Source organism: Cygnus atratus, chromosome 1 (assembly GCF_013377495.2).
Source record: "Cygnus atratus isolate AKBS03 ecotype Queensland, Australia chromosome 1, CAtr_DNAZoo_HiC_assembly, whole genome shotgun sequence".
NCBI lineage: Eukaryota > Metazoa > Chordata > Aves > Anseriformes > Anatidae > Cygnus > Cygnus atratus.
The window spans coordinates 164,526,289-164,552,060 of NC_066362.1; the positions used below are offsets into that span (position 1 = coordinate 164,526,289).

Consider the following 25,772-nt stretch of genomic DNA (forward strand, 5'->3'; position numbering starts at 1 on the left):
GGAAAACAACATTTAGCACTCTGTAATTCAGCATTTACTGCAGGTAATTCCTTGGTAAAAGAACTCATCTGTTCAGAGAAAAACCTCAATATAGCAAAGCAAAACATGAGACACGTGGAGTTAAGCAGGAGTTACAGGAGACTCCCACAGATGAGCAAGGTGGTCCCACTACACTAAAAGAGCATGATTTTCCCTTGCTGCCCTCAGCTACTGCAGCCATGCCGCCTCCTCCTAGATCTGCTAGCTCTCCTATCCATCTCAGGGATCCCTGGAGAGGAAGACTTACTTCAAGTTGCTTTGGCAGCCTCCTTGGAGCTCTTTGTGGTGCCACATCCATTCTCAAACTCAGCTGGTATGTGTACGAGGGTGGTGGGGTCCTGTCCTCTTCATCAGTTTCATCCACAAAAACGCTCTCCCAGATTTCTCTGATTCACATCTCATGTTTTCTTTGCAGCTTCCACTGATGGACACAGAACACTACACAACCATGCATGAATGGATTTAGGAAACTGACTGACCAAAGCAATTTGGGAGCCACTGATGAAAACCTCATAGGGCACTTTCCAGCTGCATTTTCAGAAGCTGCAGTACCTAATCCAAAATACTTTAGGCACCTCATTTCTAGCCACAGCAGAGAAGTTTTGGGGAACTTGCACTTCACCTGCTTGTTCTGTTTCAGCAATGAGCATACAGGACAGAGCATCAGTCTCACCACTTATATTAAATGCTGAGGGAAAAAAAAAACACAAGGAATTTGACAGGAGAAATACATATAAAATTTGAAATCTTCTGTGAGTGAAGAGAAAAAAGCAAGAACTACTGTTCTGACACATTTTTATGGTGACATTTTAACCCTTTCATAGAAAAAGGTTTTCCCAGGACCAGAATTCAAGTTATATTTCAGCAAATCACCTTAACAACACATTTTGCTAGAGTGAAAGAAAAGAAACTTCTAATAAATGCAACATCAGAAATTTTATTTACAAATATACTGTAATTCAATAACCATTCTCCATCTAGTTTGTGCAGGAAAAAAAGATAGTTACATTTTTCAAATAGGAAAAGAGAACTCTTTCCATTAAATGGATTCCACAGAATATTATGCCATCACCACTGAGCAAACAGATTATTCTTTGTATTGAAGTTTCAAAAAGCACAATTTTAGAAACCAGCATATGGAAAGCGAACATATTTGTGTGCATTTAAACGCAGCTTCGTATTAACCTAGAGAATTCACTCTCAGTATATGTCAAAAATAAAGACAGCAACTGCAAATATATATTTATATTAACTATTTCTCTAATGCTCATTTTGAGAGCTTAGAAACAAAAAACCCTCTTCATATACCATTGGAAAGTCAACTAGTTGATTATAAGCCTCAAAAATATTTTGAAGTTATTATTGAAAATATTCTCCCTTGTGCTCTCAGTACTTGAAGCTGTAAAAGTAAAAGCATCTTCCCCAGATATTTCCTTACTGCAATTACTTTATCATAAATAAAAATACAGTTGTATGAGGAATATAATGCATTGCTATGAAGACTAGACAAGCAAAAGAGTTACTCTTAGAAAAAACACACATACACACAATATATATATTTATAGATCTACATCAGCAGCAATCACCTCTTCTTTTATCTGCAACTGTGGTTTCGTATCTAGGTTTGCTTCACATGGAGGTTGGTTGTCCAGCTGTTAAGAAAGAAAAAATTGTAATTAAATTCTAGCTATTGAAGAATCTTCCTGACAAAAAATTAAAATTTTCACTTAAAAATTGACAAGGGTGTTACCAGTATCTATGAAATTGGTAACAAAATGTAAGGCATACATTCTGAGTCTATAAAGCCAAATGTAATAAGCAATAAAAACTTGGATTTAATTCAATTACAGCACTGCAAATATTTCAGCCCAAGTAGTTTTCCACAGAACATGCATCTTACCGAGTTCTTAGGAATTGTTTTTAGTATCAGCACAAATAGAGGGTCACTGTTTTTCTGAATTTATCCTTCAATAAATCAAATTAGGATTTGCTAAATAACTGTAGCAATATATATTAAAAACAAAAAGGTTATCCTCTCTCTCTCTACATATATTTGAGGGAACCTGTCAATACACCAGTGTTTCACTACAATATTACAAGTTTAAAACAAAATCAACATAAAAATGTGCAGAAATATATGACTGTAAAATTACATTGTGAATATTAATAATCCTACAGTTCAAACATTTTAGCCAATATGTTCACATTCCAAACTACTGAATTATCAGAATGATGTGAAATGTTAACTGCGAACAAAAAGTTATCTGCAGTACAGACCACTGCTGCATTGTCAGTATATATTTTCATTGCAGTAATCACATAGCTAGTTTTTGTATTGTTCAAATCACTAGGTTCAATATTTCATTTCCTACCCACAAGTTTCTGTCAGCTATCCTACGTTATGAGGTGCCCACTGACCCAAGAAGATGCAGTCTGAAGGGAAGGGTATACAACCCCTGAAGGGTACACAGCCACTTCTCCAAGATTACTTTTGCTTCTGAAAGGCTACTCACTGTCATGACTTTATTAGCTATAATGTCAGAGAGATTAAATAGCGCTTTATCCATGATAAAGTTTTGAGTTAGTTCCATCCCTGAATACTGTCTTGTCAGGGAATAATAAACTTTTTGTTTCCAGTTCCAAACTCATACAGCAATTTTGCACCCAAAAGAAAAGATAGGTAAAGCTAAAATAACATGAGCAGACTCCAGGTTGAATTGCTCACACATTTTGGTGCTTTAATTAGGAACATGGTCACTTCAGCATAGTCTCATCCTCAACAAGGAGATATAATCTCCAAACATGCGTTTGCAGAGATCTGACCCAGTGCCCTGGATCACCTCCATAGGAAAGGGGGGGGGGGGGAAGGATTTTCTTCCTCCTTCCACTGATTGCAGAGGTGCTCCTGCACCTAACATTAGTCTCTGTGAATACACTGTTAGCATCAAGTAGAGATGTGGGGTTTTCTGCTTGCTTTTAGCTAGGGCATCACACAATCATTTCAACGGTGCAGTCAGCTTTTCCTCCCCATGGAAGCCAAAAAGAGCCTGAAAACAGCAAAAGCATCAGATGCAGAGCTTCTCTTTTTTTAAGCTGGGCTTCTCAGCCAGCAGATGCCAACGTCCTGCTTATGTGTAGTAGCGTAAGTATCCTGTTCCCTTCGCTGCCTTCTGGACCACAATGAGAAAAACGTGCTGGGCTCATGCAAAAACATGCATGCTTCCCAGGAAGTAATTCAGAAATCCCTTTCCCTTAGCTGAATTCTATCATTCTAGAGAATTCTGTATTTGCTATATAAAAATAAAGCTATATAAAACTCTTAAGATTTCTCAAAATTAGGAGGTTGTCTACTATCATGTTTGACAGCAGAAAAAAACAAAACTACTATTCAAATCCTTAACATCATGCTCCATAAATCAGAATTCTGCAAACTATAATAAAGGAAAAAAGTTATACTGCACCTTTTAATTAAGATCTGTAAGTAAATCAATTCCTGCTGAACTTGTACCTAAACGAATAACCAATCACAGACCTATAATTCAAATAATGATAGCATGCAAAAAGAAAGAAGCATTTCTGCCACCTGCACAAGATAAATTAATATCTTTCCACTTTTGGTTAGGACTGAACTAAACACATATTACTTTTTTTTTTTTTAAACATAAATGTAGACAGTTTCTCAAAAAGACTTCTCTGTGTTATCAGTAGAAGTTGTTTGCTGCCTTGGCAGCTTCTCAATACCACCTTCTCAGAGCTATGAAGAAAACAGGATGACTACACTGCATTGTCTGTTTGAAGCCATTTAATAACAAGGTGGTAAAACCATCTACCAGCAAGTTAAAAGTTAAGAATGACTACACCCTACAAAAGACAGGAACGGACAATCAGACCTTTCTGAACCTTTTCACTAACACAGCAACTTAAAGCAAAACATGAAAGCTATCAACTGTCTCAGTTGTACAAACAGTTGAGGTTTTACAGCACAAAGAAGAACTACAGTCATGCACACTGCAACTGGATTGCCTTACTTTTAAATCTGATATAGCAGTCGTTGCAGAAGAGTTTGTTGTTTCGGATCCTGACTTCAGCTCCAGAGCGGGATCCCCCAAGGTCACATCCACAGGCAACACACTGCATGACAGATCAGTAGTTAGCAACTCCTTACAAAATACTGAAAAAAGAAAACGTTGCTCAAAAGCAGCTTGAATTAAGCCCAAAGCTTGAACCACAAACCCATAACCACTAGAAGCAAATGTATAACGATTAGTAGATCAAAATGCAACCAACCCTGAGAAGGTATTTTTAAGGCGATGACTGGACAACGAATAGCAGATAGACACCAACTAAGCAAACATAGACCAGATGCTATTTAGAGATTAGTTCATTAAATCTAATTTGAACTTCAGTTTCTCTGAAAACTAAAGTTGGCTCAACAAGGAAGAATTTGTTGTCTACATTGCAACAGCAACTTTGGCACCGAACACCTGGGTGTGCTACTTGCAGATTTCCACGTGGCAATACATGTGCTGGGTTCCTCAACCCTTTGGCAGTCAAAGCAGCATACACTTGTGTACTACACAATTTACTAGCTTTCCATCATAGTAACAAAATCTGTATGTGGGAAGAAGGGGCCAATTTCACTTTTCTTGAACACATGAATAAAGGGCTTGATAACTTTCATACTAACAATAAACAATTTAGCTATGGTGGCTGAACACATCTTTGCTATGGATATGAACCACCTCTGGAAGGAATGGAACTCAAATCATAACACTATCCTTAACAAATTTATGAGGAGAAGTAACTGACTTTCTACACATAACTTGCCTGCTTAAATGAGAAATAACATCCATCTTCTGGATGGCAGGTTTTTCCAAAGTTTATGAAAGACTGAACAAACAAATCTTAACATTATGAAAGTTGAAGAAAAAAATTTCCAATTGCCTTAAGTAGGTTAGGGCCTACAGGTGGACTCCCTTGCACAGAAGACATGTTCTGCAGAAAGGGAGTAAAGATCAGCCTCTGTGGATTACTGTCTGGGTGGGCAGGACAGGGAAGAGCTTTGAGTCAATCCCTTGAAATACTCTGATAATTTGAGCTGGGCACAAAGGGAAACTGAATGAGACACAGAGGAGTCTTTACTAAAACCATGGAAGATGCAAGATATGATGGCACCTCCAAAGCTGAGTCTAATTCCTCATCTAGTCCTGTGTCAGGGAAAGTACGAGTGCTTTTACATCTTTTGCAGGAAGGTTTTTATTATTATTTTTTCCCCCGCTCTGCATTTACCCCAAGCTGACTGGAAATCACGTAACTATGTCTCAGTGCTGAAAATGAGCTTAATATACCTAGCTACTAACCAGGGCTGATTAGTTAAAAATTTCTGCTTTGGTGCTTGGTTGTATCTTGCCAGTTTGAACACTGACAACATACCTTTGCCTAGAAAGCACCGCATGAACACTGCTAGCATTAGTTTAGCAGTGATGGGTCACTTAGATCCTGCAATTGCCAGGGTCCAAGCTGAGATATTTTAAAAGGACCTGATTTCTCTAGGAAAGGAGGCTCAGCACCTTCTGATTCTTTTGCTGCCAATTCAAAGAAAAAACTGTGGTCTCACGGTCAGTGTGTCCATCTACTTGTCGAATTCCTACTTGTTAGCTCTAGCATTTATGAAATAGTCCTAGAGTTGAGTGCTAAATGCCCGCAGATAGGACTGCCTCATGGAAATATGCAAATACCACGCTGTTAGAGTAGAAGGCAAAGCAAATGATTTTAGTAGAGCCCCTGTGAGCATAACATTGAGTAGCCATGCGTGCTTCTGATTAGTTCCTGTTCCTTCACGATGATACTCCCAGCTCTCACCTTAAAGCAATGTAAATGATAACAAAGACCAAGAGACTCAATGATCATGGCTGCTCCTTTGCCCAGAACGTTATTACAGTATGAACAGATTTTCTTCCCACTGACTGACCTAGATACAGAATGAAAATCCTTAAAAACAGCTTGAAAAGGTTTAAAAAGGCAAAAAAAAGTTAAAGAATTTGAGATTAAAACCAAGAACGTACTGGTAAAAAGTGGACTACTAGGCTTGAGGAAAATAAACTGAAAAGGAGTATTATTTGCAGTAGATCTGAGATCTAGGAAAAGCTGAAGTGTTATAATTTAGATCAAAGTTACATAAGAACAAATGAAGAATTTTCTGTCACATTCTTGGGAGAGATTTCGTTGTGCACAATACTGACTACAAATAAACTTAGAAGTATATTGTTAGGACTGAAGAGTAAAAACACACAGGTTTTGTGCTCCTGCCTTATATGCAAGGAATTATCTTGAAAACTAAGTTTTAGCAAGCATCCCTGCCAAGTCCCACCATCTGCACCTTGTTAGGTAACAGAAGGTTAGTCCTGGACATATAATATTACATTAACTCTTTGAACATAAGCCATACAGAGTTCAATTTCCTTAGATCTACCAAGATGTTAACAAATCAGAAAATGGAAGTGGGAACAAGATAAGCAAACGTTTAAGAAGGTCATTTTCTTACATAAGGAATGTAAGAACCTTCAGAAAAAATGTTCAATTTATCAAAAAGTGTCTGAGAACGTAAGAGCTAGTGAAGCACTGTTTACAGTGCTGTTATATATAATGCATGTAATTGTGTGCGTGTGATCCTCTCCAGTCTTATCTAGAGGTATTTTTAAAATGTTTCAAGTACATAAAACAGCAGACTTATCTATCCTACCACAACTGAATTCCAGTTTGTTTCAAAACATGTTGCAATTCCTGCTTTCTCCTCCTACATTAAAAACAACATCCTACTATGTAATTCTCCAGGGTTATGAGCATTCCTGTGTGCTCCTTGAGATGATATTGACCACATGCCAGGAAAGCGGGAGGAGAGATGAAGGTGAGGGCCATAAAGTGTGGGTTTGTGGAATCTTTTGTTAAAACAAACCTACGGAAATAAATACCAGAAGTGCCAACTGGAGTAGGCTTTTACTAAGCATTTTGGGTAATCAACACAGCTTGGAGATGGAGAGATATATTATTCCAGTGTATTTTTTTTTTTTTTTTTAAACTTATGTCAAGCACTGATGACAAACCTGGGGAATTTTCTGAATGTCTGGAGCAGGGAGATAATACCAGCCCCCGTTTCAACGATCCTATCCAGCCAGAAAAACACAGGTACTTTTCAGACTTGTTCATTAACATTACAGGTGAGACCACTGCTGTAGACCACCACATCTACAGAGTCCACTCTTCAGTGCAGCCCAACGTCTCTATCTTCCCAACAGAAGGGCACCCACTCACCTGCTGCGTGTCTGCGACCCTGTCTGGGAAGCAGAGATGGGAGACTGAACCCGGGGGGCTGGCTGGGACACAGATGGGGCCCTCACAGAGGAGGCCACAGGAGGTGCTTTGGCAGAGGAAGGAGTGCACATGTAGGCTCGGTTTGAAGTGGACACTGGGCGACTGAGATCTTGACTAGAGGACAGAGATGAAGTGGAGGCAGACTGGTTTAACCACGAATGGTGTCTCCATGAACTTGTTCTTGGAGAATCAAGGTTGTCCAGAGACTCCCCTCTGTAACAGGTAACGGGTACATATACAAATGTAAATGGCAGCACAGCTGAACCAAAACAGCTACATTCTGAGTTCAAAAGACAAAAGAATTCTCCTAGCATATTATCCTAGCAGCTTATCCTCTAAGATTTTCTAGCATGAATATGCTTGTATGTTTAGGATATTGCTCAAGATGATCAGACCAATTTAATATATTTGAGCTGCAAATTATCCTTTGTGTCCAGTCCTGGTCTCATGGGAAAGAAAGCAGAAGAGGTGAAGGAGAGGCTGCACTTAATGACTGCAGAATAACAGCAAAACACCCTTCACTGCTGCCTTATCAGGCGGAACTATGTCAGAATTTGTTGTACAGCAACATACTTCAGATAAGCAGTGGGTTTTTTTTTGGTTTGTTTTTATTTTTTGTCTCTAAGGGATACCAGATCAGAAATAACAATCCACCCAGGCTGGACAGCAACATCATCTATGAACAAGGTGTTGGCCCAATAGCCAAACACTCTCCTGACTGATAATTCAGCTATTTCTTAAGTGACAAACCCAGTACTCATGCATTACTTAAACCAAGAAATGAACTCAACGCTTTCTGATACAATATTTCTATATTAAAGAGGTACACCCTTTAGCTATAGTCATTTCCACACTGAATTATCCTACTGAAATTCTTAAACACATCTGTCAGAGCTATTGATTTCCATTATGTTATTTGCAGGTCATGTCCACATTCTTTTCGGAGATTTAATCTCATCTAGAGCATTTAGAATACCACTACCACCTTCTACCTGTGTTGCTATTCAGTTTACCTTAAAGCCTTTTACATGATGGATTTGTTTCAGTGCTCCGTAATACAAGCTGAAGTTTAGAATAACCAAACAAACATCTGAGGAGAGACAAACTTAACTTTTAACATGGTTCCTACCTCCTCATACTATTGCCGTACAGACTAATAGGCTCCTTATGTACACTGGCACTGCGCTGCCTAATCCAACTGCTGTCCGTGTGTAGAGATGTTCTCTTTCTCATTTCCTGAAGGATTTGTTGTCTCTCTAACTCTGCCGCAGACAGACTGTGCTCCTTCTGAGATCCCTTCTGCAGGTCACCCGTGTTCCAAGACCTCTCCAAATGCTTGCCCTGAGTACCTGTTTGGACAACATTCAGGCACAAATGCAGTTAATGAGCATCTAGTACTCTTAAGTATAACTCCAGAAGCAGCCATTCATCTCCACATTCACAAGCTTTAGTTCCTTTTTATGGTTGGGTTTCATATGACTAGCATCAAACTTGTCAATACCTCACTATTATTGCAAGATGTTTTATTCATATTTCCATTAATAAGTTAAACATATAGAAGGAAATATTGAATTATCCAAAAATAATTATTTCCTTTTGCCTCTAGTAAAATATATACACATTTGTGTATGTATGTATTTAAATGGAATAATTTCTTCTAGTTCCACAAGACTTCCTCCAACACAAACTGAAGCACACAAAATATATAACTGAATGGTGGAATGCTTTCTTTCCCTTTCAGAATCCATATTCTCTAAGTTGTCTCAGTTTTCAGGAATTCTTTCTCTACTCACACTAAACACATTAACCTCACATTACAAAAAGATATACATCTACGCACATGTCCATATGTGTATATGTACATATAAAAGTTAACTAAATACATTTACAGAATGTTTCTCTAATACATAGACACTGTGGTAACTAACCAGTGGAAATTAGATTATGCTGTACAAGCTCTTTTGATCCTTGTTTGAATTTTTGAAAGGGGAAACCAATAAGCCTTCTTTCTCCAATCTTCATTGATTGATGACATTTTTTTCTTTATTTTCTAAACCCAGTAGCTATTCTTTATAGTAAAACTATTTAATCAAGAAAATGACTCAGCAATAAGTCACTTCAATTTAAATTTCAGTCCTTTTAAATACTGCTCTGATTACAGATATGCTCTTGATTTTACTGCTACAGATTGCCATTATAAAATATTGCGTGTATTCCTTCATTAGCTTCAATGACTGTGCTTTATGTGCGAAAGCAACATTGTCAATTTGCAATATTCTTTAATGCACCAGCCTGACAGAGTTCAAGAAGTGTTTGGACAACCCTCTCAGACATAGGATTTTTTTTTTTTGGGGTAGTCCTGGTCATCAAGCCAGGAGATGGACTTGATGATCCTTATGGATCCCTTCCAACTCAGGATATTATATGTTTCTACGATTACTTTTTCTAACTATGTTTTAGACACAGGAATAGCTTTCAGGAATTTTTAAGGGTAATATGTTTAAGAAAGTCTTCCTTCCCCTCCCATGTGCTTTCCTCTGAAAACAAAACAAGAAACCCATTAACATAACTGAAGGACAACTCAAGAAAGGTAGCAGTGAACTGCAGTCCAGGAAGCTGCAGGGCCACTGTGACAGTGTCAAGAGTTGACTTCCACCTGTGTTATTCCTGTGCTAACATAAGCTAAAACCAGCAAGCACTTGTGTTAAAAACATTATCAGCTTGGTATATGCAGCGTTTTTGTTTTTTTGTTTTTAATTGACTGAGTCAACACATCAAGAACGCAAACATTTTCAATAATATATCTATATGATGGGTTTCGTCTACAATTTCAGATGCCAAACTTTTAGATGACTAAGATCCCTTTGTAATCAGTGCTACTTCAAGACAGCAGTTAATCATATACAGTCAACAGATAAGCCTAGGACAAACAAATTTCCTCTTTATGTTGGAACTTCATTAAATTGTGCCATCATATAAATTTGAATTTACAGTGTAGCTATGAAAAAGCACCTTGACAATTATTTTTCATAGGATAACTACTCCTGATACACCTCTTTAAAAATGTATTTAAAAATAATGGAAATTAAAAAGTACTTGCCATTTCTGTTTGCAGTGAATTCATTCAATTCTGAAGTTGACTTGGATTTATTCCTAAAAACAGAAAACATTCATTTCACTACCTCAAGCAGGAGACCTCATCATGGACAAAGATCTTTGCAAAGTCATTGAAGACTACAAATACACAGCCACCTTTTCCAACATCCCTTTCACCAAAAACTTACAAACAAAAACACAACAGGGTATTACATTGTCAAAAATGTATTGCAAAACATAGGTAATCATACATTAAAAGCTGAAATTATATATCAAAAGTTCCCAGCGCTTCAGTTATAAGGGACTGATTATTGTACTTGCTTAACCAACCCCCACCCCTAGCAGCCCCCCCCCACCCCTCAGAAAAACAAAGTCCCTTCCCTGTGGAAGTTTTCAGAGAAGTACAATCAAGAACCAGTAACTTTCAAAGCAGGTTTATAAATGATTCAGATTCACAAGTAACTTGAAACATACTTCAGTAACACCACTAAGCTAAATACCTTCTCAAACACTGCATGCAGACTGTTCACAGGAAATTTATTATTCACTGATTACACCCAGCAGCATATTTTTTTTAATCAGTTTTGGCCAAGAAATGCCATTCACTATACAGGAAGGCAAACAGCAAAAACCTGGGTTACTGACACTACATAGCAGGAGCTTCAGCAATACCTCTGTGCTGTATTATTAGTCTCAAGTAATAAGAGCCAGTTTCCTATTTTAAAATGCTTCCGAAAGGGACAGAAGTCTTTTCCTGGGACACAACTCAAAGCTGCTACAACAGTATGTCTATGAGTGTAGCACTGGATGCATAAAAACGTGCTGAGGGAGTTTTGTCCTTTGTGTACAGATAAAGGATGCATAAACAAATTGCAAACTTCTTGCTCCCCCAAGTTCTGATTATCTGCCCTATATTGTGGACTTATTTTATTCCTTAAGAATATGCAACAATTGCACATTTGTTCATATTGAACAGGAGCTCCAAAAAGCAGGTCAACCTGGTCTGGGATGCTTTTAAGCACTTGAGAGTTCTCCTCATACATGTATGCAAGAGGTAACTACCTAGTGCAGGTACCTTCTGAAGTTAGATTTAGATCTTCCAGATAAGTCATTTATCAGTTGTTCCCTGTAAATGCTGGGGTTCCTCTTAATATACAAAGGCACGCTCACTCAATTATAAGACCTGACTAAATACACAGCAGAGATTATCTTTCATTACTGTGAGATGCTATCTAAGACAAAGGCTTATTACAAAGGCTCTGGATTTACATCTGGATACAAATGCTCAGATTGTTTTTGTTTGTTTGTTTTGTTTTTTAAACACAGCCCAATAACTAAAAGGGAGACTATTCAAAAAGTCCAGTGGATCTGTACCAGCTAGTACATTCTATTGAAAAAAGAAAAAACAACCCACATACAACAAAAAAAATCCCCCAAGCTAACCAACCAGCAAAACAAAATACAAAGTTGCTAAGGTAAGAGAGTATAACTTAACAGGTGGCACATTACTATCTTCCTGATAAATATGCTGCTGCTGTCACTTCCCTCCCTGTTTGCTATCTCTTAAATTTCACAATCTTCATTGAGATGACTGCACCTTAGTTTGTACAGCACACTGTGACACAACCACAGGATTGTTTTCCACCCAGATAAGTCTGGTACCACCCACATATTTACTTCCTTATAGTTCTGCTTCTCCTAGTAAAATCCTACTGACTGACTAACTGCTGTTTACAGCACGGCATATAATTTGCCAAAAGTTTGGCTGCTTGTTTTCTCAATACAAAAACAAGACAAAAACTGCAAAACAGCAGTGATGCATGGTATACGCTTAGCTGGCTGAAGTTTATTGGAAGTTTCAAGACTTTCTGACACAGAAACAGTAATATTACCATCTATACCAAAATCCAGTATCACATACCTGTCAGACAATGACTGACCAGGATGCTCCTCAATGGTTTTGGAAGTTTCATAACGTTCATAATGCCTATATAAAAAAAAGATACATTACCTTTATATACAGGGAAAAAAAATGAATAGAACTCTATTTCCTGCCAAAAATATTCAAAGCAGATCCTTGAGAAAAGAAAAAAAAACCTACAAACACAAAGATCTAAAGAGGTTTATTTTTATCAGCCCAAAACAATGTAAAAAAGAAGCCTGAAAAAGAAAGGTTGTTAGAAAAACAGCCTGAAATTACTTTTTTTGTAAGTGACAAGGATTCTAGACTTCAACATGCCTAAATAGTTAACATTTGTTGCTGAAGATGTTTCAGCCTATCTACTGATTCAATTTCTTCTTACCTCTCAATGAGAGGATGGCCAGGTCGGTCCTCTATTGTTTTAGATCCTTCATAATGCTCATAATGTCTAGAGGTAATATAAAGATAGAAGAAAACAGGTATTAAACACAAAAAACTTTTTCTAGAAATTGAACAAGCAGTAAATATGCATACAGAAAAAAATAATTTCAGAAGCTGGTCAAACAAATACACGAGAAGAAAAAAGACATTGTAAGACACTACAAAGATTACAAGGACCAATATACGACAGTGATTTTCTCATCCATTTCAAAGCCAGTAGGTAAGCTTTATCAAAGCACAGTAGTTCTCCAGAAGTTAGATGCATATTGTAGCAAATTTCATGGGTGCTGTCTGTAATCCATAGAGAGAAACACTCACTAACTTCTACAAACAAAGGTCTTCCAGTTGCCTGTCCCCAGCCTCAGCACTCTGCCATCAGATGAGCTAATCCAGCTCTTTTCAGTAAATGTTTTTATGGAGCATTTCAGATTTCAAGCCAAATCTTTGGATATCATTGTAAAACAAACATTTAACAATAGCTACTTTAAATTCCAGTTTGAACTTTACTAAACAACATCCTTGTTTAGCAAAACACATCCTTTTACAGCAACCTCAGAAGCAACTGCATCCCCTGAGACTAAAGCATATATCAGGTATTTAGATATGCAGATGTTACAGCAGCTTAATAAGTTACTGCACAAAGTCCTATTACCTTGCAACTGGGGAAAGCTAAAACTACAGATAAACCCTGGTTCAGTTGCCAAGAACCTGTTTAGCCATTGTAACAACTGTGCCTCTGCTTTGCTCAGCAGGGATCTGAAGCAGCAGTATTTCTCTGTGAGCTGAAGTAACTCCAGATCTCACAGCCTCCCCTGTAAATACATGCAATTTCATAATCATATTCTCTTAAGATTTAACTTGATACCATGTGTTATCTCCAGTAATTTCTTACTGCTTATACAAGAACAAAGAAAAAAACTAAAAGAAACAGCAAAGTTAGTTGCAACTCAAGGCAGTAAGCTAAGTGCACATGAAACAAGAAAAAGTTACTGTTCTAATCTTTTGAACAGATTAATCTCCCATGATGCCTGCAGCAGTAGTTGGAAAACTTCTGGACAAGAACACACACTTGTAAACTTTTTTTTTTAAGCAATCTGATGTAGAAATTAATGGAAGAAACTTTATCATGCTCAAGGATAGAAATATCCACTGAGGGTATTTCTAACAGGCTTTGATAACTAAGATAGTATTTGTTAACTCATATAGCACGATGCCCCTCATTGAGAAATTAGCACACTAGCACAATTAAATTTTATTATCACATTGTCGAGCTACAATGATAGACAAGTCTGAAAAATCAGTCACATTTGTTGGAAAATAATTAACCTGGTATTTCTTCTGAAAGACCTGTACTTTGAGCCAGTGGCTCTTACTTTACATTCTTACACAAGGGTTCTTACACAAAAGTTCATAGTAAGTGTTTTAGGTCATCTTTGATTTGGCTAAAATTACTGTATATGTACTTCCTATTTAAAAATGAGCAGAAGTAGGTTAATAGAGCACTTGATTCATGGAAGAAAATTTCATCTCACACCTGGTTCTTCTACATTCAAAAAGAAAGAAGAGCATTTTATTCAGCCTCAGCAGGATACTCTGTGTAATAAGATATTTATAGTGATTAGCACTGCCAGTCAGGCTGCAGAATTTTAAGTTATCACCCATCAGCTTCTAAATATCTTTCTTCAGCTGAAATGCAAAAATGAATATGCAATTATTTCTAGACTTTTAGAGCACACAAGACGACTGATCTGCACAAGATAAATAAGTGGTTTGCAACAAAATGGACTAAGAAGCAGTGGAGCTCAAATTATGACAACTCAGTCACAGGTACCTATAATCAGATGATTATGCTTACAAAACTTGTGAAGGATGGCAGAACCATGGATAGCTTTACTGTTTCCCTGCCAAACTACATATACAAGGGGTTAGCAGGCTGAGGCTATCATGCAACATCTTGCACTGATTAATCCACAATATGAATCCTACATGAATGCACTTATATATTCAGGATATACACTCCCTTTAGAAAGATATTTGAATTTTTATGAAGAAGAGAGTGTTCATCTCATCACAAGTACAGACCTTTGGTACTGAGATGTCTCCACCGACACTTCCTTCGGCCTTTCTGCCCGCCGCCTCTGCTCCTCCATCTCCGCCCGCCGCCTCTGCTCCTCCACATACTGCTGTTCCCTCTCTTTACGCTGTCTTTCAAGCTCTAGTTCTTCAAGTTCCCTTTCTTGCTCAAAACGCAGTGCTGCTTCTTCCTGGACACTCCATTCCTTCTGATGTCTCCTCTCTTCTTCCTTGCCCAGCAAGTGTGCTGCCAGCTCGTTTCCTACATCTTCTGGCTCCTCAGGAGTACTTGCTTCAGGGCTTGCCCCCCAGCTGGACACAGATGGAGCCCGTGCAGAGACAGAGAGCGTGTTTAAGGTTAGAACGGTCTGCTCCTGTAGCAGAGAAAAGAAGTGTGTTTAGGGGGGAGAGCTCTGGTTGTTTTGTTTGTTTGTTTGTTTTGTTTTTAAACAGGTAGCTGAATTAGGTTATTTATTCCATGAGGGAAGAGTGCTGTAAAAAGCATCCCTAACACTCCGAATGCAAAAAACAGGCAGCGTATACTTTTGGTTTGTTTTGTGTGCCTGCTAGCACATTCTCCTAATTCAAAAGCTTCATTCCACACAGCAGTCTTAGCAGCACAATGGGCAGCTTGTCGACAAGTATATGAAGCATTCAGCCTTCTAAAGCATCTCTTACATTTCATGCCACTCCATCTACACTTAAATCCCCACCAGAAACAAGCTCTTTGTGACATCCAACATTTCTCCGTATTATTTTGACTTCCAAGACCTACCTAAGAGAGCCATCATTAAGTGGCTATCAGATCAATGTATTTCACATGAATCATCATGTGGAGGAAATTTCATCCTCCTACATTCTTCTGCCATTTGAAAGTCAAGCCTCAGACTTACCACTCTATAACTTTTCTCTCAAACACAAAAAAAGAGATTTCAGTGGTCAAAAGAAGCTTTAATGGCAAAGAGTATTTGTTCTCTGCAAATTAAGGACTGGTCCATTCAAATTTCTTATAATTTAAAAAAATAAATGTTTTACATTCTCATACAGTAAAGTTCTTTAACAGCTCAAAGAATTTTCTTCAATTTGAAGTCCTAAGATTTTAGAGTCTTCATGTTCATGACCATATAAACACAACTGATCTAGCTGAGATGCCTGAAGTTGCACTCATGTAGCAATAGAGATCTCACACTTTCCACACTCAGCAAAAAACCTTTACATCTTCTCAAAAACAACAGACAAAAGTAGACAGCTATAGAAACTACACACACTCAGTTTTGAAACATATGATACTAAAATTGAAGCTGATTTGGTATGTAAATTTTCCAGAGATAGGACAAACTGGGTGCTAGTAACAGGCCAGAATATTACAAACATGCCTAATGATGAAGCATTGAAGCAGAATTTCAAAAGGTAAAATTAGGAGGTAAATATTATACAACAAATGTGACCATTTCATTCTCATCACAATAGTTCATACATGCAGTAACATTATGCCAACATCTCTCATGTTAGTTATCTAACTGATCCATGATGAAAAAGAGTCAAATTCAACAGGTCTCAGAACACCGCATTTCCTTTCTATCTTTGCAACCTCTTTCTACCAAGTTACAGACAATTTTATTTTAGGACCATTTCTTTTCCAAAACAAGATAAGTGACATAGCAAAATAACCACTTGCCTGGTTACATGTTTCTAATAGAAGCAAAAATAAACCTATGAAACTTATCAGTCAGAAGTGAAGCCATATTCATAGTTTACCTCATCCAAATATTTGGAGTTCTCTCTTTCGGCTTCTTGCTTAGCTCGCAGCCATTCTTCCCTCAGTTTTTCTTGTTCTCGTTTGTATTTCTCCTGTTAGGTTAGATTGAAGCGATACATATAAATAAGAAACTTGGTTTACTTGCATTAAAATGTACTACTCTAATGTATTTTGTAAAAGACCAGCATGGTAAAAACATGCTTGATCTCCACATCAGGTGTGCCATAAGTGAATGATATCCTGTCTCAAATACAATCAAAAGGAGTTCAGTCATTGATTTCAGAGAAGCCAGGCTTCTTGCATGCTAACATAACAACTGACCTCACATCCGTTATATTCCCTGTCTTTACAGTTCAGTTCCAAAGTGGAAAAAAAAAAAGATCAGCTATCTTAAGTATTTATTGGAAGACAGTATTTATATTTAACTTGGAACTGGACACAGTAATATGATAAAGTCATTACTAAGTGAAATATGAGGCAGCAATTTGGTTTCAGCAAGAACATTTAGTCTTTTGGAAGCTTATCCTAACAAAAGCCAATTTTTGGACCTCCAATTTTGTCCTATGACTAGATTTAGTATGAAATCAATGCAGTGTCTTAAGACATTACTCAAAGTACACAGTATATATTTTGGTGGTTTTGTCAGTCACTCCCTCAGTCTTGGGAAAAACAAAATGCGTAACATTAAAAGTTTTCCTTCTAAGGTTTTAGGAGTATTTTTTTTCTCCTCTCTCTCTCTCTCTCTCTCCTGGAAATAAACAAGGACTGACTTACCTTCCTTTCTGTTATTTAAAAAACAGTCATTATTGGGATCATCAGGAAGAGGAATAACATTATGACTCAGGCCAAATTTAGTTTTTCAGATGGCAAAAAAAGGAAAAAGGAAAAAGGAAAAGGAAAGCGAAGGCAGAGGGATCAGATTAGTCTCAAAAAAGGAAAGACAAGTTTTACATTTTTCAAAGCCATCTCTCCAGGTGTCAAATTGTACACCCAAGCCATAACAGAGACCACAAATATGTTTAGAAAGGCACAACTCTCCTGCCTTGTAGAGTTTGCAAGCTAAAAAGGAATAATAAAAGCCAAAACATGAAAAAAAACTACAGGGTAGTTAAGTTGTGCTTTGTCATTGAGATTTACTGCTGAATGCCTAAATTTTATTAACACAGCTTGTACAGAGTAAATGATGTTCATCGATACCTCTTGCTAGCCAACAGACATTAGATACTTAAATTAATTTCCAGAGATGTGTCTTAGAGCAACAACCTCAGCTTAGTGAAGCATAAGCCTACTCAACCAAGTGCTTGTTTTATCTTGTACCATCTTAAGGTGGCAAATATTGCCCCTTCCCTTTGCAACGCTTTTCTCCATCTCTGTCACCTGGTTATCGAGAAACTCATTCTAGAGACAGTTTTCTTACAAAAAAATAAAATTCATATTCAAAAGTGATGACTTAAGTGGTCTCTGCTTGTAACTTTTTTTTTTTTTTTTTTTTTTTTGCCAGTGAGAGCAAACCAGCCTTCTGATGACCGAGCACTTCTGGCTGTAGTGAATATACAAGTCTGGCTTTGATTTCATGAAGCTCACCAATGCATTTCCCTCTTTTTTGCTGAATAATTGCTAGTGTCTTCTATTGTGCAGCCCAGCAAATGTATCTAGAAGTCCTCTTAGGCAATCAGTAAGAAGAGTTGCAGAAATCAAGAAACGTTTTCTTCCCTAATAGTTAACACACACAAGGGATTGCCATCCTGTGATCATGAAAATTAACTATACCTGCAGTAAACGATCCTGCTCCTTTTGCCATTTTTCCTGTCGTTTTCGTTCTTCCTCTTGATCCCAAACCCGACGACTTGAAGCACTAATGGATGGGACTGGGAGCTAATACAGCATGGAAATGAATGAATGTTATCATCCTACACATAATTAATGCTACATTTTAAAAGAGAAATAAAAGCCATTACAAATGCTATAGCTTTAGAGTGACAAGAACCTAAATCAACTTCTTCAAAGGGACAGTAAGTAACCATTCTCTTAGACATTAAAAAAATCTTAGTGCTCTCTGATTTGATTGGAATTTTAAGGCAGTGTAAAAAGCAATAGAAAGCTGTGGGCTTCTTGAAAAGACAAGGATTATAGAGCTCATTAGTTATCTGTAAACAGTACCTACATCAGGCAGTGCAGGCTCCGGGCCTCCTGTGGAATTTGCAAATAGAAGGCAAAAACAAAACAAAAAAAGAAAATTATTAGAACCATACTAACTATAAGGCTTGTTCAATACATTAAGACTTGCTCGAGTGTGGGAAGTCTGAACTTCAGACTAAGTTTTGCTTCCTTAGTAAGCCATGCTTGTAGCATTTGACCCTACTTCACTTACTTGAGGTCAGAATTCATTAGGTGCTTTCAACTAGCGTGTGCAACTCTTTAAAAGCTTTACATGCTTACAGGTACTATCAGCAATTGTTTGAAATAGCAGTACCTCTCCCACTGTGGCAAAACAGAAGCTCCTTGCTGCAGTTTTCCTATTGTTATTGTGAAAACCAACTGTTCAGCATGCCAGATGCTCAGAATGCTGCTCTGGTGTACAGCAGCTACTCACCCAATAACCTTGGCATGAACTAAGAGCAATAGGCAACTTCTACATCACGCAACTGTGCTTTTTCCCTTTGCAACTGCTCTCCCTTTCCTACTCTCCAAAGCACACTTGAATTTGGTGAGCTTGTCACCATTTACCACAAACCTTATGCTCTTTGAGGCTATCATGCTTGATCACAGCTTTTGCCAAAACAATCATTAAAAAATAAACCCTACATATTCACAATTTTGTCTTCATTATCAGACCAGAACAGCCACAGTAACAACAGGACAAATAGAATTGATCTCCTGTGCAATTGCAGCAGGAGAGGTTAAAGCATAAGCAGCAGCTATCTTTGCTCCCCTCTTTTCTCACCCCTGTAAGCTTATACTGGCCTGCACAGATTTAAGAAAGAAAATTCTTCCATAACATTGTAACGTCAAAGTGCCAAAAGTTAAAAATGAACAAAAGTACCTAGAGCGTACACTCTAGAAATACACCCTTCTCTTCCCCCTCAAGCAAAAATTCATCAAAACAAAACCAAATTTCACAGCCAGCCTTAAAAAAAGGAAAGCGGAGGGGAAGCCATCAACAAAATACCAGATTGTAACAGATACAATACAGCAAACAGAACCACAAACACAGATATATGCTGTGGCACTTTACATATCACTTCTGAAAAAATAAAAGCCATCACAACCAAGGGCGTAAGTCTTGGCTCCTCTCAGATCACTGGCCAAATTCACACTGGACTTCCAGCAGGCCACAATTTCACTCTTTCAGGCTACAGCAAAACAGCAAGGCATATATAGTCTAAAGACAGCATTAGACATACATTAGTGGAAGTATGCAAGTTGTGACATGCAGAACACCAAAACGCAACCTACAAAACCAAAACTGAGAGCCTCATTTATTTATTTATTTTTGCCTTTAAAAGCTAGCAGATTCAATTCAAAATTTATATTGGTCTTCTCAGGATCTAGTGACTTTACCACATAGTGGAAGACCAGCCACTACTGTTTCCCATTGATTTAGAAAAATGTATAGAGAGCTGCAACTCCAAATAATAAAATGCTTAACTCTGAATTTGAGTTTAACAGCTGTTTGAACTCTGCAATAAGCTTCTGCTGGAATGTTCAACGTTATTTTGTTTTGTAGGTAGCAGTAAACCTGAACAGAGAGTGCTATCCCTCTTACTCCTAACCAGTGGAGAAAAAAAAAAAAGGAATATGAACAATATAAAAGATTTACATAGCTATAGATAGAACACACAAAGACCCATTACCACAAAGGTAGACCCATGAATTGTAAGAATAACCTGATGACCCTGGGGAAAGAAGGGAAATGAATTATGTTGCTTTGTCATAACTGCAGCAAACAATGCTGAAGAGGCAGAGTACCCAGCACCAGACTTGTTAAGAAGAGTGTGCAGCAGGAACAATTTCATGGAAGTACATGAAATGTTAGCTCTTTGGTTTACCTTGTTCAAAAAATTGTGACCGTCTTTTTAAGTTTTTCAAAGAAATTGGTTCGGATGCTATTTGAAAAATACAAAGAATACAAGTCAATGAGGTGCTGTTTTGTTTTTCTTTTAAATGACTGTCACCACTGGATAACAAACATTTGTTACACCTCCAGTCTACAGACATGTCACAAAAAAAGCCCCTGAAATAAAGGAAAACCTAATGTTTCATAGTAATAAATATAGTAGGTTACATCATATACTGATTAGTGTTTAATTTTATCACTGACACTGTTCAACTTTAACAACAGTACAAGCGTCAAACTTGGACTCAGATTCTTCCTGTCTAATTTCAGGCACCTTTACTGAGACGCCAAATTGGGCTAAGGAGTCTAATCACCATTTAACATCATCAGAAAGGCATCTCCAGAGGACAACTTATCTCTTGGGGGATACTTTTGTATATCACTAGGCACGTGCAAGATAAAATGAAATACAGAGTTCCCATTTAAGGCTTACTGTTCCATTTGGAAGCGTAAATACCTGGTTTCTCTCACTGTCATCTAGTAAGATAATTGTTCACAGCATCATAAGTAATTATGGTTCATACCAGAACAATCAATATCAATTCGCCAGGAACACAACTAAAAGTAGTAATAAAAAACAACCACAGCTTCCTCCCTAAACGTCACAACTAAAATAGAAAAAAAAAAAAATGGATACTCTACATTTTCTTCCTGGGCAGTGAAATAAATTGATACTCATACTGATCCAGTCTCCACACAATGCAGTAGCAATTATAACAAATTCTGCACCTCCTCTTTCTCTTTAATCCCTACTCTGCATTAAGTTCACAACCACTAATGCTGAGACAGGGGATTTGTCACTGCTTTGTTGTCAGTTCTCCAACTGTTTAGCACATCGAGGAAGCAAACTACACCCCGTTTGGATGCAATTAGATTTCTGTGATACCTGTCTAGCTTTTAGTTCATTAAGGTCTCACTTAGCCCACTGTATAAAGCTTGCAATAATTACAGGTTTAGTATCTGTGCTCGTTCCAAACCCATACAATTAGAAGACGAACAGTAATGGCAGTAATACCTCTTTGTTCATTAGATCCAAGGTCTCCTTGCATTCCATTTATCAACTTTGTTTCTGTACCCTAAAAAATAAAAGATACAGGACTCAAATTCATTAGACTTGTGAAAGTTGATCCAATTAAACTTCTCCCCTGATAGGAGCTGTGTATCATGAAACACTTGATTTCAAAATATTAGAAATTCCATAGGAGGATATAAAAACTAATTAAAATTTCCCGAGTATATTAAATGATAAGTTGACTGGAGGCATTTGTGGGGATCAGTAACAGGCTGTGAATTGGTAGCTGAATTAAAAACCATTAGTTTGCAAGAAAATGCCAGGAGACAAGATCTTCCTATTTCAGCTCCTGGGCAGGCAGGTTGGGAGTTATTTGCAAGTAATTTGAAAGAACGTAACTGCTGTTGCTTTGGACTGCAACATACATTTACACTAATGATGGAGGTTATATGCTTTTCTAAAGAATAAACAATGTACACACTTTAGCTAAAGCATGGTCTTTAAATATTTTAATATTTTTCAGTCTTTAGACCACTGTATCTACTTTAATACCTAGTTACATCTTCATGTTTGCAGTAACCTTTATGTTCCTAAAAATAAGCAATGCAAGTTCAGAAAAAGATGTCTAAGGTCTTTTCTTCCTCTCCATCCTTTCCCTTATCAAGGCAATCAATTTTCACTTCTCCCCAACATCCCGCAACTGTTCAAAAACATACTCACAGAACTTTGAAAGCTGCTGGAGAATTCTCTTTTTGATGATATGGTAGAAACGTTCGAAACACGTTCTCCGGAGGTTGCATCAATCCATTTATTTTCAGATGCACCTATAATGTTGGTACCCATACTGGTGAGATTGAGGATTTTATGCCTTACATGTGGCAGGGAAGGCTGGTCTTTGCCCCAGTCTTTTGGTATGTGGAGATCAAGAAATTAACGTAGACAGTAATGTCAAAGAACAGAACAACAGCGAAAACACATTAAAATAACACAAGAGACACAAAGAACAAGGATGGAGAGACACAAATCAGGTAGAATTTGTGGAGACAGGAAAAGGGGCTTTTATGAGCAGACCGCCTTCCCCAAAAATACAAGTGTTAGTCAGAAGCCACAAGTTTACCAGGTATTTTGCTAACATGGACTATAGCAGCTCAACATTAGAGAGTAATTAGTATTAATTGAAAACTATTTCATCAGCATTAGTAATGATCAAGAGAATTCTTTCAACTTTACTCACACAAGGTAATGTTTCAATCACACACTATTCAGGGAAGTGTCATTTTCACGTCCAAGCTACTCAGGAAACACATAGGGCAACAAAAAAAAGAGGAGGGGTAGTCTGAACTAGAAAAAAATGATGAGGGGAAGGAAAAATCAACATCCTCACTCAGCCTCCATGATTCTCCCCACCCCCCATTCCCTACAATTTATTCAATGACCTCTCCAATAGTTTTTCACTCTTCATTTTTGCTAGGTCCTGTAGAAATCATGATTTGTTTCATGTCTTTTCCCCACTCAACTATTTTCCTTTGTTTTTTCCCACTTGCTGTAAAGTTTTTCTACCCAGCACCCCGCTAAAATAATGTTTTGTCATTATACTCTCAAATAAGTCACTGATTACTCTCCCAATTCTGGAGAAGTTATTTAATGATTTTGGAAGGGTATCCTGATCAGACTCACAGCAAGCCCAGAGATTAAACAAGGCCTTCAGCTGGGATGGAAATCCTCGCTAGCTAGAATGGGTACTACCAGTCTGCTGAGATTACAGCATCACAATATTTGTGTAAGTTTTTAAAATCATATTACAGAGGAGTTATATCAACCACAAGCTCATATACCAGCAAAAGCCCTCCGTGAAGGTAAACAGGCAAGATTCTCCTTCACTGAAGAAAGGAGCTGCTGCAGTTTCATGGACAGAGGCTCCAAACATGACTATCTTCTAGAGACTAGCCCCTCTTTGTTTTTGTGGTATGGCAGGAAAAGAACATTTTATATTTCCTTGTGTGTTGGTTGTACATTTTATTTGTTCATTCAGCTGTGCACTCTCTTAAAAGCAGGCCAGAGCACCAGAGGTAAGTTCCAATGTTTAGTAGACTTGCTTGCCACAACATTTCTAATGCACGAGGAGTTAAAAAAGCCAAGCTGTGTTAAAATGCAACAGACATTAGCAAACTACTTAGCTCAGATACATGTTACTTCTGTAAGGGTAATAAGGACTCTCAGCTGTCAGGTACAGCAGAGACGAAGCTTATTTGCCTTACAGAGCATACTGTATCTGCCCTATGAAACAACTCACCATTCTTTCCATATCGTCTAACATCCATGACCAGGTTTCCAGTTTCTAGTGCTCTGTTGATGGCTTCTTCCCACTGACTATAGTCCATATGTGAAACCTTTGTGCCATTGATAGCAATGATCTCATCACCTACATGCAGCTGACAAAGTTCTGCAGGGCTACCTGCAGAAAACAGAAGGAAAAATATCTTTTTTAACAGTTATTTATTTTTAACCACAGTTGTTATTGGGGAAAAAAGGTAACAATCCATTCAGAGAAATGCTTATTAGTGGATATTCAGAAAGTCTTGAAAAAAAATTGACAGTACTGTGAATATAAGGTCAGCAAAAATCAGTTAATATCAGAGCAGCATTGAACTTTGAAACATAAAAATGACAAACATTAGTTTTTTGGGTTTGCAAGCATCCACATTTAATAAACAGACTCTGGTTAGCCCTCTCCTGGCTTTATAATTTGGGATAGTGAAAGAGAGAGGCAGCACCACAGTGTCTGTAGCCAACAATTAGCTGAAGTTCAGCCAATGTTTGGGTAATCCTCCTATTTGCCCAAAAATGTACTCCATTTTGTTAATTCCAGTATAAACTGACTTCCTCATTCTTATTTACATTTTCTGGGCTCTATTGACAAGAATATGCTGCTATGTTGCTTTGCTAACAGTATTTTATAGCTCTGAGTTGACTGGCAATTGGTCTCACTCAAGGTATTGCTAGGTGCTGTCCAGTTAAAGTTCTCTGAATTGTATTTATTTTGTCAGTGCCTACAAGTCAATTAAGAGTAAATTTTATTGCAGTTTGGACTTTGAATTTTAATGATATTTTGCAAGACAGGCTGCACTTTATACTCTTTCACTTATTACTATGTGCTGGCAGGTGATCTTAGCTGCCTAAGGACAGAGTGCATACAGGACCAGGACTAGTGAGTGACCCCTCCTTCTCCCCCTCCCCCCCCCCTTTTCCTAAATTCAGAAAATGGATGAGTTGAGTAGCTCAAACTTCCTTAAATATAATTTTATGAATTATATCTGAATTGTTCTTCCATTAAGAATAATTCCCTTAGCAGAATAACCATATTTTCACTTTTTTTTTCTAATGATTGCAAAATAAATCCGTATGTTAGTAACATTGAACAAATTTGAATTATACAACAGAAGCGTTTTCCAGATTAAGTTGAGAAACGCACACATCTTTTTAAAAATATACCAAGAACAATGCTATATTATCGTAAACAGATGTGGACAAACATGACAGAAGAATTTAGACATCATATGCTTCATTCTAACCTTCTGACTCACTAGAAAAACGCCATTAGAAGTCTGGATCTAAGGATTCAAATAGCTCTTAAATTTCCTGGAATGCCAGTAAATTAAGAAACAAAGAAGAGCTATGCTTCCTATATTATACCAAACAGTGATCCCTCATACTCACAAAAAATGACACTACTATGGTGGAAGAGCATAGATTCATATTGTGTTTTTCTGCATTCCTAAGGTATGGACTGATATTCCATTAGCAGTTACCAGCAAAACTTTTAAAACACGCTAAATACTTTTAAGTAACGTTAAAAAGAAGGAAAAAAACACACTTGAGTTTCATTTGGAGGAAGAAAGCATGGGCAATATTTAAACTGGAAAAAAAAATGCATCTCCTTAGA

General features: G+C 37.5%; 1 protein-coding gene across 11 annotated transcripts in view; it reads right to left on the reverse strand.

The window, feature by feature from the left end:
- Window positions 1–956: 956 nt before the first annotated feature.
- Window positions 957–25,772, reverse strand: part of LMO7 (LIM domain 7) — a 130,646-nt gene continuing 105,830 nt past the window's right edge. For 4 of the 11 annotated variants that reach the window (XM_035561216.2, XM_035561211.2, XM_035561220.2 and 1 more), the window contains 17 exons: window positions 24,123–24,284; window positions 22,550–22,653; window positions 21,833–21,893; window positions 20,750–20,806; window positions 18,865–18,890; window positions 18,471–18,575; window positions 16,700–16,792; window positions 14,951–15,315; window positions 12,810–12,875; window positions 12,428–12,493; window positions 10,511–10,563; window positions 8,540–8,759; window positions 7,351–7,623; window positions 5,902–6,010; window positions 4,068–4,170; window positions 3,501–3,547; window positions 957–1,691 (listed from right to left, as the gene is read on the reverse strand). In XM_035561216.2, coding sequence (XP_035417109.1) covers window positions 3,504–3,547; window positions 4,068–4,170; window positions 5,902–6,010; window positions 7,351–7,623; window positions 8,540–8,759; window positions 10,511–10,563; window positions 12,428–12,493; window positions 12,810–12,875; window positions 14,951–15,315; window positions 16,700–16,792; window positions 18,471–18,575; window positions 18,865–18,890; window positions 20,750–20,806; window positions 21,833–21,893; window positions 22,550–22,653; window positions 24,123–24,284 — 1,907 coding nt within the window. In that variant the 3' untranslated portion in view covers window positions 957–1,691; window positions 3,501–3,503. The remainder of the gene's footprint in view (window positions 1,692–3,500; window positions 3,548–4,067; window positions 4,171–5,901; window positions 6,011–7,350; window positions 7,624–8,539; window positions 8,760–10,510; window positions 10,564–12,427; window positions 12,494–12,809; window positions 12,876–14,950; window positions 15,316–16,699; window positions 16,793–18,470; window positions 18,576–18,864; window positions 18,891–20,749; window positions 20,807–21,832; window positions 21,894–22,549; window positions 22,654–24,122; window positions 24,285–25,772) is intronic. The other 7 variants (XM_050708858.1, XM_035561217.2, XM_035561212.2 and 4 more) reach the window with 3 other exon arrangements.